Genomic DNA, 13446 nt, shown 5'->3' with positions numbered 1-13446 from the left:
GTACACCGATGTACCCACTATTCCGCTAACAAACAAATTATAGATGCAGTTCAAGTGCTGTGTGTCCTCTTCAATATTTCCTACTCTTCTCTCCCTCACCAGAGTGGACCACAGTCCTAAATTTGTTTTTGTCATTTCCAGGAATGTTTTCGTAATTTTCTACATATCTACAATAAAGAAAAAATGATTCAGAGACATTTTTTCGTTTGATGAATACATAAATGTCCTGTATGTATAAGGGCAAATTCTTTAACACCAATAAAATGAGCACATGTTCTCCTTTTGATATGAAAACAGTATTCTGGATGAATACTGGAAAGAAATGGTTTACCTCAAGTGGCAGACTTTCTGTGGTGTTTAGAGAAGTTTCCATTGTAACTCTGTGTGTTAAAATGTTACTGACTACATTTACCTATGTTAGGAATTTAATTTTATAATTAAAATTAAGTAAAGGTTCCCTCAAACATTATGGTTTAAAGTTTGTTACACAGTTGATTTAAAAGATTCTCAACTTTTTGGTGAAGTATAATGCCCTGTTTAATTTTAGTTAATGGTGTTTTTGAGAATTTTACAGTATCCCTTGAAATGATGGAAGACTCAATGGAGTCCTCATAGAACTAAATTTTTATCTTACTGGTTTATTTACAGGTAAAAGGGATGAAAATTAAAATACTTGAGGTTTTTCTCACATGTGCTTTTAATATAATCTCAGCTATTTTACATGCATCTAGGTGGCAATTTATGCTGACCTATTAAAGGCAAAGCACAGTGAAATGAAATTCATAGAAAATTCACATTAAACATTTTTTAGATGAAGATTTCAGCTAAAATAGGGACATTGGTGGATTTCTGTTCTTTCCTTGCTGAAGCTGTAATGTTCAGGTGAATTTCTTTCTTTCGGCCTTTAGGTGGCAGTACCATACCAGGAATGCTCATAACAATTGGCCCTGAGAAGGGATCCAGCCTTAAAATTGTATGATTGCATGCAGGTGTCTTGTTAAAAATGCAGTCGTGTATGGCGTGAATTTGGATATGTAATCAGACCCCAACCTTGATGTGTCCCCATATTTGCATATCTTTGAATGGCCGCTCTAGTATTTTGTTGTGCCCTGGGTAAGGTCTTTCGGGATTTCCCCTCCCTCTCCCCTGCTAGCTTGCTACGGTAGCTCCTGTTTCTTCCTGGGAATAACCTCTCTTTTACAAAAATACCCTCTTCTCTCCTGTGCTTGCTTCAGTGTGGCATTTATCCTTTTCACGAGGGAGAGGGTTAAATGAGAGATCAGAGAGAAGAGGAGTTGGTGCTAAGACAGATCCGGACCTCACTTCCGTCTCTGCTGTGGTGTGCTTTTGCTCTCCTTAGTTCTCTTCACTCTTTGTTTACCATGGTTGCCAGCAATGAAGACTTTGAGAACCCCCCTCCCCCGGCCAAAAAAAAGTTGTGTACTCGCTCTGGGGACAAGGAGCACAGAAAAAATTCTGAGCCTGGGTTCTGTTCTTTTCTGTCTTTGAAGGACCAGAGAAGGGAGCAAGTAAGACTGATAACAAACCAAAGGTGGTAGGGACAAGGCCAGGCGCGGTGGCTCACACCTGTAATCCCAGCACTTTGGGTGGCCAAGGCAGGTGGATCACTGGAGGTCAGGAGTTCGAGACCAGGCTGGCCAATATAGCGAAACCCCATCTCTACTGAAAGTACAAAAATTAGCCGGATGTGGTGGTGTGCGTCTGTAGTCCCAGCTACCCAGGAGGCTGAGAGGCAAGAGAATCGCTTGAACCCTGAAGGCGGAGGTTGCAGTGAGTCAATATCGCACTAGTGCACTTCAGCCTGAGCAATAGAACAAGACCATTACAAAAAAAAAAAAAAAAAAGGAGTGGGGACAAAAAAAGAAGCAAAAGACGCACACCACCTAATCTCTGGGGCTGGATAAATGAAAAAGAGAAGAAAGGGAACCACTAAATCCAGTGTGAGTGGCACTCTTGAAATTTTCCACTGGCCAGAGGCTGTGGCAGCCAGCTCCTTTTGCCTCACCTCCCCTTTTGGGCCACAGTGATTTCCCCCGAAAGGACTGTTGGGGGAGTAATTGAGGTGGAAAGGAGGAATCTCTGATCTGCTAGGTAGAGTTATGATCATTCAAATTAGAAACCTATACAAAGATGCCACAGAAACACTTCTATATGAGATGGCTAAGCTCTGTAGCGTTATTGTAGTATACATAATTTTCTTCAGTTTTCCAGTCCAACCCAGAATATCCCAGAGCCCCATCCACCATGCATTCTATGAAATAAATGTGTGTTGTTTTAAACAGCATTTATACACTGAGAACTGCTTCTATTGTATCACGCCACATATACAGAACATGTTAAGCTTGAAAAGCAAGTCTTAATCCACTGCTGTTTCAAATGGGCTGTATAAAATTAAAAACTGCATTTAAAAGATTGTTCTTTGGTATAATAATATATATTTATGTATTATATTTGTGTATAATGATACTAATTTGTGTATTATGTTTATTTGGCTAAATAAAATGTGTCTTTTAGGATCTATTTATCACAGACAAAAGGCATTTTAGGACAATTTTGTTCTTTTGTTGCCCTAGTAAAATTATCTTTTCTGAAGAACCAGTGTTTTAATCCAAGATAGTGATCTCATGTTGTATTGAAATAAATTTAAACTCTTTTATAATATTTAGCAAGCCTAGAAGTTAGAATGCTGCATGGAAAGTAATAATAAAGTACACATTAGCATTTGCTTTTAATTGCTGTAACTCTTGCATCAATTAGAGTAAAACGTTGAGGATGCGGGCAGTCATTTAGTCACTGAAAGAAAAAATAAAACTTGTTTACTAAATTGAAAATAAATTAGAAAAATGATTTTCTCCAAATTACTTTTCTACTCAAATGCACTCCAAACCTGAGTTATTTCCCTAATTATATTTTATATGCAATGAATTTTTAAACCTCTTTATGCACTTTATGCTCTTGGTTGGCAATTAAACATCAATTGAATTTCCATTAAGTTGGAAACCACAGGTACTGGTAGTTTTTAAAGATGTGATTTTAGCAAGGTATTTGTCTTGGGATAATAATAATAATAATGCATCCATTGACTAAAGTTTACAAAATACTGTCCTGCAGAGAGCCAGTATGGTATCCTGAAAAGACCTGAGACTTTGGCTTCAGACCTGAGTATGAATCCCACTGTAGCCACTTACTATCACTCTTCCTCTCAGCTTTCTCATCTGTAAAATGGGGACAACACCTATGTTGAAATGTTGTTATCATTGAACAAGAGTGAATGCATGTATAATTCTTAGCATGAAATAGTAACGTTAAAACCCCCAATATTTAATCTTTGCAATTTTATTAGGAAGTAGATTTTATCTCTCTTATAAACATGAGTCAGTTGAGGCTCAGGCAACTCATCCAGGGTTGCCAACTCTGTTTTATGACTCCAAGTCTAGGACATTTCCCTCCTTTTGGCTACTTCTGGAACAAGACTACAAAAACTGATAAAAGGATTAGCAGCAGGGTGGGTGCGGTGGTTCATGCCTGTAGTCCCAGCACTTTGGGAGGCCGAGGTGGGAGGATTGTTTGAGCCCAGGAGTTCGAGACCAGCCTGGGCAACATGGCAAAACCCCGTCTCTGTAATTTTTTGTAAGTTTAATAAAAAGGTTAGCAGCAATTGCTAGATATGACCTCTCATATGTGATCTAGACTCCATTAAGGCAGCCATTCCCAGCCCTTATTTTCTCTGACATACGTGCCACACTGGGCTGCTGTTGCGTTAGCTGAAACTCCATCTTTTCTCTCCTGCTCAGAAAAACCCACGAAGGGAGAGTGTGGGTGGGTGTCTATAATTAATAGGGATAACCTGCAATCCGCTCTGTTTCCAGCCTCCCAGTACTTTATTACTTACAGCAAGTTTTTGGAACACACTTCACACCTTATCGCAGCACACCACAGTTGGGAACCATGGCATAAAATGTGTTCTAGGGAGAATAAGTAGGTCGCTTTGCAGTAGGGGTTTCCTGCTGGGGAGTAGTGAGAAAGATGGTGGAGCCAGTAGGAGTCTAAAAAGTCAAGACTTGATCTTGTAGGCACTCAGAGCTTGGGTAGGAAAGCAGTGAGGCTAAAATGGTAGTCTGCAGGACCTGGGAAAAGCCTGGAAGCCAGGAAAACAGTTGGTCTATTGAAGTGAGCCAGATGGGATGAGCTGAAGTCCTGAACTAAGGCAGTGGCAGCAGGAATGGGAACAAATCAACAGATCCAAGAAGATTTGTGACTGACTGGATATGCATGGCCAACCAAAGAGGTAAAAGGGCCATGTAATAAAGCAGAAGTTTCAACATAAACTGACACTTAGGCAGTAGCTTTCCTTCTCTAAGTATATTTTGCTTAAATGTGTATTAAAATGATCTTGCAGCCCCAGGACTCAATATCCCTGTTGGTGGAAAGTAAACAATCTGGAACAGTGCTAAACAGCAGAGAAAGCACCGGCTTAGAATTAGACATTTACAACACACAGTTCATAAAATATTAATACATTTTTTTCATCAAGTTACTGCCTTATGTAAGTGTTTGGTTAACCTGCTGCACTGGTTTTAGATATTGGGCTAAGTGACTTTGTGGTTAGTCATACAAACATGCTGGTATCTAAATGTAGGAAGTGATTCTAGAACATTACAAGTGGGTGATACAACCTTGTGGATTGTTATCTTTAGGCACCTGACCAGTCCATAACTAGGACGTTTGAAGTGATTAAGAAAATCTATTTTTTAAATTATACTTTAAGTTCTGGGTCATCTGATACACTGTATATCTCATGACCATGAATGTAGGCTCCTTAAGGGTGGGGATTTTTTTTTTGTTTGTTTACTGCTGTAGCCCCATCAGAGAACAGAGCCTGTCACTTAGTAGATGCTCAATCAGCAATTGTTGAATGTATGACACCAGGAATCACGACTGTCTGGCTCACCAAAGGAGCCCTGATGCTGATTTTACAGAAGGAGCTTAATAAAGCGTGATTTAGTTGAGCCAAAACAAATTGAACAGCGTTTGGACTAGTGAAACGCATTTTTATTTGGCTTTATGTTGTGTGAAATACAGTAAAATAATTTTAGGTTGATAATTCTTTACATGAGATATTCAGCAGTAACAAAACTATATTTGTTCTTTTGCTAGTGATGAGTTGGAACAATTCATGGAAAATCAAGGTGCATCGAGCCCAGGTATCCTCATTTTAACAACAAGCCTCAGCAAACCATTCATGCGACTGGAGAAATATGTTACTCTCTTGCAAGAGTTGGAACGGCATATGGAGGTAAGGGAAGGTGAACTTTTTCAAGCTCCTGTGCCAAGTATGATCCTGTGCTCTGGAGGACGCAGCCAATTTGCCTCCAAAATGGCCTTGCAGAGGAATCAAGGTCTTGGATTCAAAGTTTACTTTATCTGTTCTTCCCTCCTCTCAGGCTTCTAGTTTTCCTCTTTATGCAGCAAAATAAGATCCTTATTCTTTGCTACTAGGTATTAATGATCATTTGCCATTTTTGCTCTTCTCTTCCAAGCCTTGGTCCTGTGGCTTCCCTTAAGTCTATGCTTACTTGCTAACTGGGGTTTTCTTTTGCCCTCTCAGTAGTTTGGTCAAAATCCAACTAAGAAATCTTCTCTGGTTCTGGTATATTAACCAACTTTATCGTGGGAGATAAAGCAAAACAACATCAGAATGTACAAAGAACAAGTTCACTATAGACAGGAATATTTATCTGTAGAATTCTGCCATCGTTCAATTTCCTGACTCTGGATGACAATGGAAGATTCTGGTATTCCTTAAAGACCAATGAATGGGTACAATATTAGTGGTATCTCTCTACACATCATGCATGTACATCAGAGTCCCTCCACATTTTTATTTATAAACCTACAGTTTACTTGCAACTCTTGTAGCATAGCTGTAATCTTTTCTAAATATTAAGATTTTGCAATGAGGCCTGATAATTGAATGTTTTTTCACCAAGAACCAAAGGCCTCGTGTTATGAAAAACCAATCAGCAGAGCTAGCTCCTTGAGGCTTTCTTTTGTGATTGTTCATGGGGGATTTAAGTGTGGGTGGGAGAGGAGGGCCTGCTGGAGGAGGCTGCATTTACCCTAGTTGCTCTTCCTGTGTCTGGGGAAAGGTTTTGAGGTTTCAAGGGGTTTGATTATCTTTAAAGAAAAAGGGTGCACCCGCACTTTGCCGGGCTTGTCAGCATTTGTCAGGATTGAAAGCATGTTCTCTGAGCGAAACCACATTCTCAGGGTATTTGACCTGCCTGAAAGCTGGAGGCAGTGGGGAGCTTGTGAGCAAAGCCTGTCAGTGTGAAATTTCAGTTAGGGCTCAGGAAGGTGTTGACCTCTGGATGCCTTTCCATAAGCTAAACCAGTTTGCTGAACCGTTTGAGGTTTGCCCCTCCTTGCTTATCACAAAAATCCAGAAACGAGTGGCCTCAGTTTCTATTACTTTTCAGTGTCGAAATACAAATATGCACTTAGTTTGGGGAGAAACAAATCCCAGACGCTCCTGCTGCCTGGATCCTATATCTCAGCCTTTCTTGTAGTGGAGCCTGTTCTCCTCCTGCCTCCATTTGCTGTGGGTCACATGTCTTTGGCTGCCTCTCATTTCCCATCATCAGAAAATACAAGCCCTTAGTACTAGTTCACCACTGTAAACTTTGTGCAGATTTCAGAGCATTTGGCATGGCTGGTAACAGTAGAATAAAACCTGAAATTCTTGGCTGTCAGTTGATTTGGATAAGGATAAATTTTACTGTAAAGGAATACAACCTTACTTTTTATGAGCAATGTAATTCTTGGCTTATATCAGGCCCTTAATCTGTTCAGCTCTGTATTTTATCACCTGAGACTAGTAGGGCAGGAAATTTAGTCGTCCCTTACTCCAGCTGAGTTCCAAAAGTCATACCCCATATGCCCCAATGTTAGGTGCACATCTACCCATAAGAATCTCTATCTTCCCTTCATAAACAGTTATGGAATTGTGGATTCCTCTAAGCCATTTTTGAATCTGTCCACTTTTCGGAATTGCAAGTACCACAGGATTGCAGGCCATGTGTAAGAGCTTGCTTAAGAAGGAAAATATGGTATGAAACTTGGAATCTTTTCCCATCTGCCATGTTCACACTGCTGAAAGAAAATGGAGGCATTTTAGGAAATGAAATTAGATTGATTTTTCTCTTGGATTTTTGTTGTTGTTGTTTGTTTGTTTTGAGACAGGGTCTCACTCTATCACCCAGGCTGGAGTATACTGGCACAATCACAGCTCATCACAGCCTTGACCTCTGGGCTCAGCTAATCCTCCCAGCTCAGCCTCCCAAGTAGCTGGGACTATAGGCATGCACTACCATGCCGGACTGATAGATTGATTTTTCTCTAACCACGACTCTTGTTTCCACCATTCCCTACCTTCTGTCATCTACCAACAATATGACCTAATGATGTCCCCCGAATAATTATTTATTATATTTATTATTAAATAGTCATTATCCAAAGTATAATAGCAAAAAGGGAAATGGGAACTCTTGCCTTTTGCTACATAGTTACTAAATATATTATGCATTACCAACTCTCTTAATTTCTAAATCACCTAATAATTAGAGTTGCTGAGATTCCAGATGCTTCCATGCTGCTCTATTTTTTAATCTTTAAATTAGTATACAGTAAAATTAATATTTTTCTTCTGGTGCACAGTTCTATGAGTTTTTACACAGGTAAAGATTCATGTTACCATGACCACAATTAAAATACAGAACAGTTCCATCATCCCCCAAAATTCTCTTGCTATCTTTGTGGCCATACCCTCCTTCTACCCCTAACCCTTGACAACTGCTGATCCTCTCTCCTCTAACATTGTTTTCAAATGTATTCTTTTGATAGGATACTCATCCAGATCACCAGGATATTCTGAAAGCAATCGTAGCATTCAAAACTCTCATGGTAGGTGATACTTTAAAATCACAATTCTCCATTTTGTATACTTTATTCCTGAAAGAGCAATTTGTATGTAACATTTCTTTCCCTATACAAAGGTCTTTAGAATGGAAATAATAAGCTTTCATGACAGTATAGCAGTGATTGTTTCATTTAATTTTATCCTCCAAAAATCATGCTTACCTAAGAAAGGTTGCCAGGCTGAGGGTATAAAGCAATCACATTTACAGTCTCAGCCACATTAAGCCACATTAAGCATTGGTGTGTAGGTGGGGGGTTTCCTTTTGTCTCTTTGTCTTTACCCCCATTGCTCACCTAATGACGAGTCTGTGTAACTCGTCATTCACTGATTTGCATCAATACTGGATTCAACTAGTTATGCCAAAGGGTATGAGTTTTTTCTTTGCATATGAAGAAGAAATCCTTCGTCAAATTTAAAAGGGGGGAAAAAACCCAAAGTACTAAAATGCAATTGCTTTATATAGGTTGCTATCAAAAGTACCTGTGATCTTGTATCTTCAGTATGGTGGTTAATGTATCTTCTTGAACCCACTGATATAAAACCACTTGGTGCCATTTTAGGGGGAAAGAAAACTTCATTTTGGGCAATTGATTAAACTTAGCTTCATTTTACACAATTCTGTAGCATTATAAGTGATTTGGACTAATGTTTAATTATTAATCCTTGTTGAAAGATCAGTAATTGACGTGTCTGTAGTTGAACAACAAGTTGAAGACCAGAGTATTAGGTTAAAATTGCCATTGTTATATGCCAAAAACAGTCCAATATTGGCAGTTTTGCATGGTGCAAGCTAATAGAACAACCCAGTGAAACCCACAGCATTTATTATAATTATGGTTCTATTTTTTCTTGTATAAATAGGAATGTAAAATGAGTCTTTTTGAAAACCTATATTTCTTTCTGATTATGTTATATAACTTGCCTTGATGGTTTAGTATATTTATTCCTACTATAGGTGCTCTTAAAATATGTGTACAGTGAATTTATTTCTTTGAGTTTCCATGTAGCTGAAAGGGACAGCAGAGATTTTGTAGAAAATATACCCCCCAGAATATTATCTTGCATTCATTTGGAAACAGTAACAGAACTAGCCATGTGCTTATTTTTTGTATTCAATTTGGAATGCATGCTGTTAAATTACTCTAAGATAAACTCAGTGTCTTAAGCTATATATACACATATATATATAGTATTCATACCCCACATAGTGTTGGCAAACTGTAAATTGTTTCTTGGTTTGAATTTTCAGTATGTCATCATGAAATTCAGTTGTATCTCTTTTTTCCAATCCTTTTAGAAATAAAAACTAATTTTGTATTTTTTTCATAGCAATCTTGGTCCTTAAAGAAAGTATAGTAGTGCCTAGGTTTCATTATCAGTTTGATTCACTGTGGCATACAGAATTTAATTTTCTCTTTCACTATAACTCCAGGAGAAATTTTTTGTTTTTTATTATTTTCAGGATGTTACCTTGTTGGAAATTGAGCATATGTTCGAAATACAATTATTTTGTCACTAAAGCCCTATTTATGCAAAGATAGACAACGTAAGAGGAGCTCAAGCAGGGGCACCAACCAGTAGATCTGAATCTACTAGGTCCTCACCTGGCTCTGGTCGGTGTGATTTGGCTGCTTGCTTTCCCATGTTCTTTACAGGGAGGGAGAAATAAGCTCTTTCTAGCATTTTGTTTTGACGCTTTGGCAAAATGAAAAATAGGCCTCCCTCACAAAACTTTTGGGGGCTCAAGCCTAGAGATTTAGGGTAGTGGATCTTTCTGTCTATCAAAAACAGACCTGGTCATGGGATTCATGATGAGGAAATAGGGACTCAATGGGAACCAAAGAGTCAGAAGCCACATCTTACTTTGGTCTTATTTTAGTCTATTTCATAAGAATTCCTATTCCATTATGTTCTGCTTTGGTTCTGTAGGGGCAATGTCAAGATCTGAGGAAGAGAAAACAGCTGGAGTTACAGATACTGTCCGAACCTATTCAGGCATGGGAAGGAGAAGATATTAAAAACTTGGGAAGTGTGATTTTTATGTCACAAGTAATGGTGCAGTATGGAGCATGTGAGGTAAGGTGTTTCAAATCTCAACATCATTTCTTCCATCTTTCATATTTTTCTTCCTTTTTTTTTTTTTTTTGACAGAGTCTTGTTCCGTCACTCAGGCTGGAGTGCAGTGGTGCCATCTTGGCTCACTGCAACCTCTGCCTCCTGGGTTCAAGCGATCCTCCTGCCTGAGCCTCTTAAGTAGTTTTTCTTCCTTGTTCTTCCATCAAAGTGAAATGGTACAACATTGAAATCAGAAGCTGAGCACCTATTCTTTGCTCAACATTCTGCTAGGTGCTGTGGGAGATAGGAGAAAAGAACAAGCAATGATCCCTGTTTTCAAAGAACTCATTAAAAACAGACTAAAACACAAGTTGCAACTAGCAAACAAACCAAATAGTCAACGTTCGATTTTGCAATCTCAACAATAGAGTCCATAAAAGTTCACAGGAGGGAGAGATCAAGAAGACCTTATGGAGACAGGAATTGAGGAGGGGGCACAAAAACAAAAGGGGAGGATTTCACAAGGCAGAGGTCATTGTTACTTAGGAGAGAACAGAAATGTGGCTTTGGTTTGCTGCAGCACAGTAAGGAAACCAGCCTGTAGGGAGCAAAAGAAGCAACTTGGCCATAGTAAAAGACTGATAGAGTCAGGTAGAATTAGATTATGCAGAAGCTTGACATCAGGCAAGAGTAGTTCAGATGGATGCAGCAGGCCGTGGGAAATAATGAAAGAGTCCAGAGTCATAGAACAACACTCTGAAAGGGATGTTTCACACTAATCTGACACCCATATATGTCAAATGAACTGGAGGGAATGGACGAGAAGCAGAAAGGCCAGCTGGGATGGAAAGTGAGAAGGAGTCCCCTAAGACAGTGGTGACAGAGGGAATGGAGAGAAGGGGCAAATTGGAGGCATCTTTAGAAGGGAAAGTCAACAGGAAGTGGTGCCCCTGGGCTAGAGGAGATGAAGAATATAATTTTAGACCTGTAGATATCCGGGTGGAGATGTCCCATAGGCAGCTGTTAACGTAGTATGGAAATGTGAGTGAGAGGTCAGAGTTAGAGGCAGAGACTTAGATGTCCCTAACAGATGTGCCTTCCTAGGAAGCAAATATCCAGAGAGAAGCCCGGGGGGTTGGGGGGGGGGGTGCTGAAGATGGATTATTTCTTTTAAGAAGGGGCCAGGGAAAGGGAGAAAGGTTGATTATGGCACCTGGTTTGATTTATCGGGTGTTAGAATTGTCTTCCTTCTTCCAAAACATCTTCCTATACTCTCTGACACGTCTTTGGCAGAGATTCATTACTTTGGGTTAATAAGCAATCTCATTTAAAATGCAGATACCCCAGGGAAGGTTAATGCAGTGAGTCTAACTATTAGTCATTCACACCTTTGGGATAAACCTCTTGGGTGAAGGCAGGAGGAATCAGTGCCAGAAAAAATAAAAAGACAAAGAGGAAGGTAGAGAAGAACTGGGGGAGCATGGTGTCATGGAAATTCCACGAGGAGCATTTGAAAATGGCCAGTGTGCTGACTGCTGCTGAAGGTTCAGAGGGCAAGGAATGTGAGGACCAAGAGGAAGCCATTGGATTTTGCTAGAAGGCAGTTATTGATGACTTTGCAAGAGCAAGGAGGGTGCAGTTAAGGATGGATCAATGCAGAGAAAATGAAGGCAGCAAGTAATTTGGCAATAAAATGTCAAGAAATGGGATATTATGCATAAAGAGCCACATGGGGGCAAGCCAAGGTCTGTTAGGATAGGAGGTGTACATATGTTAAAGAAAAAGAGGAAAAGCTAGTAAAACAGAAGAGGATGCTGGGAGAAGAAGAGGAGATGTCTGTAGAGGAAAACTAAGTGAGACAAAGATGTGAGAGAATGTGGAGCACTTGTTAGAATAGTTAGCCTGGAAGGGTTGCTCTTCTCAAATGGAAGGAAGGAGATGGAGACAGGCATAAGGATAATTTCAGCTAAGATGACTGGGCATGGAAGCTAAATGTAATTTTTGCGTATACTAATTGCATATCTGTTGAAGGGGCTCACAGCAGCCCTCATGTGTCGAGGTTTCCTCAGTGCCATTAAAAAAGTGTATGGGAGGCCAAGGTGGGTGGATCACCTGAAGTCGGGAGTTTGAGACCACCCTGACCAACATGGAGAAACCCCATCTCTACTAAAATACAAAATCAGCCAGGAGTGATGGCACATACCTGTAATCCCAGCTACTTGGAAGGCTGAGGCAGGAGAATTGCTTGAACCCGGGAGGTGGAGGTTGCAGTGAGCCGAGATTGTGCCATTGCACTCCAACCTGGGCAAAAAGAGCGAAACTCCATCTCAAAAAAAAAAAAAAAAAGTGTATCTACTTTTACATTTTACATAAATCCAATAATTATCTTGTTCTTAATGACTAAAGTTAATTTTGTAAATATGACTTTAACACGTTAGAGCATACTAAATTTCTTATCACCTGAAAACCCCTTCATTTTGCCATTTTTTCAAAGTAAAATATATTTTCATTTTGTGAACCTGGAGACTTATTTTGTGCCCAGGTCTAGCACATCTCACTGGCTGCATAAACTGTGGTGACTCCTCAGGCTTTCATACATGGAAAGCAAGCATGGTTATTTGTATTTAATTGTTATGTATAGGAAGAAGAGAGATAAACTGTGGGTTTATATCCATGTCAAAGTAAAATTCAACTAGTTTTATGTTTTCAAGTTGGGTATCTTTTAAAAAAATTATTGTTAACGTTTCAGTTGTTTATATAAGGTCTATGTTATAAGGCAGTGATTCCAGAAGTTCTCAACAGATAAAATGTCCAATTCTGTTCTTCATGTGTTATTGTTCATTCTCTCTCAGGAAAAAGAGGAGCGGTACCTTATGTTATTTTCAAATGTCCTGATAATGTTATCTGCAAGTCCTCGGATGAGTGGCTTTATCTATCAGGTTAGTAGATTTCACATAAAACACATAGCAGACCCGCTAATGAAAACAGGTTTCCATCCAGATGCAGTATCTCCACTATGGCATTAAAAGCTCAAGCCAGGAGAACCAGAATGTTCTGACCCTTCATTGTAATTAAAGAGCTTGTAAGAGCAGATGTTCCTTAGATCAAAGACCTTTGTATTAGTATAATGAGTTTATCTTGAATATATCCACCGCTTTAGTTATGCACTAGGTTTTGCATGCATAAATGGAAACTAGATAAATTAGCAGCAGTATTGTACAGGCCCATGTCATTATTGCTGAGAAAACATAAAGCTGGGACCTGCTCCTATGTTTGTCTTATTATAGTCACAGCACATGATTCAGGCTTCTAAGAAGCATGTTAAATAACAGGCTTCTAAAGAAGCATGTTATTCCTTAGGAAATTAAACATCCCTCAGTCAACTCCCAAGA

At 39.3% G+C, this 13446-nt stretch overlaps 1 protein-coding gene across 1 annotated transcript in view; it reads left to right on the top strand.

Moving 5' to 3' along the window:
* The window catches only part of ARHGEF6 (Rac/Cdc42 guanine nucleotide exchange factor 6), a 116938-nt gene that overhangs the window by 89116 nt on the left and 14376 nt on the right, over positions 1 to 13446 (top strand). The window contains exons 10-13 of the mRNA XM_025372211.1: positions 5179 to 5317; positions 7924 to 7983; positions 9929 to 10075; positions 12907 to 12993. Of these exons, the coding sequence (XP_025227996.1) occupies positions 5179 to 5317; positions 7924 to 7983; positions 9929 to 10075; positions 12907 to 12993 (433 nt within the window). The remainder of the gene's footprint in view (positions 1 to 5178; positions 5318 to 7923; positions 7984 to 9928; positions 10076 to 12906; positions 12994 to 13446) is intronic.

This window comes from Theropithecus gelada, chromosome X (genome assembly GCF_003255815.1).
Source record: "Theropithecus gelada isolate Dixy chromosome X, Tgel_1.0, whole genome shotgun sequence".
Lineage (NCBI taxonomy): Eukaryota > Metazoa > Chordata > Mammalia > Primates > Cercopithecidae > Theropithecus > Theropithecus gelada.
The sequence above is the reverse complement of the archived record's forward strand: the minus strand, read 5'-3'. Positions and strand labels throughout refer to the sequence as shown.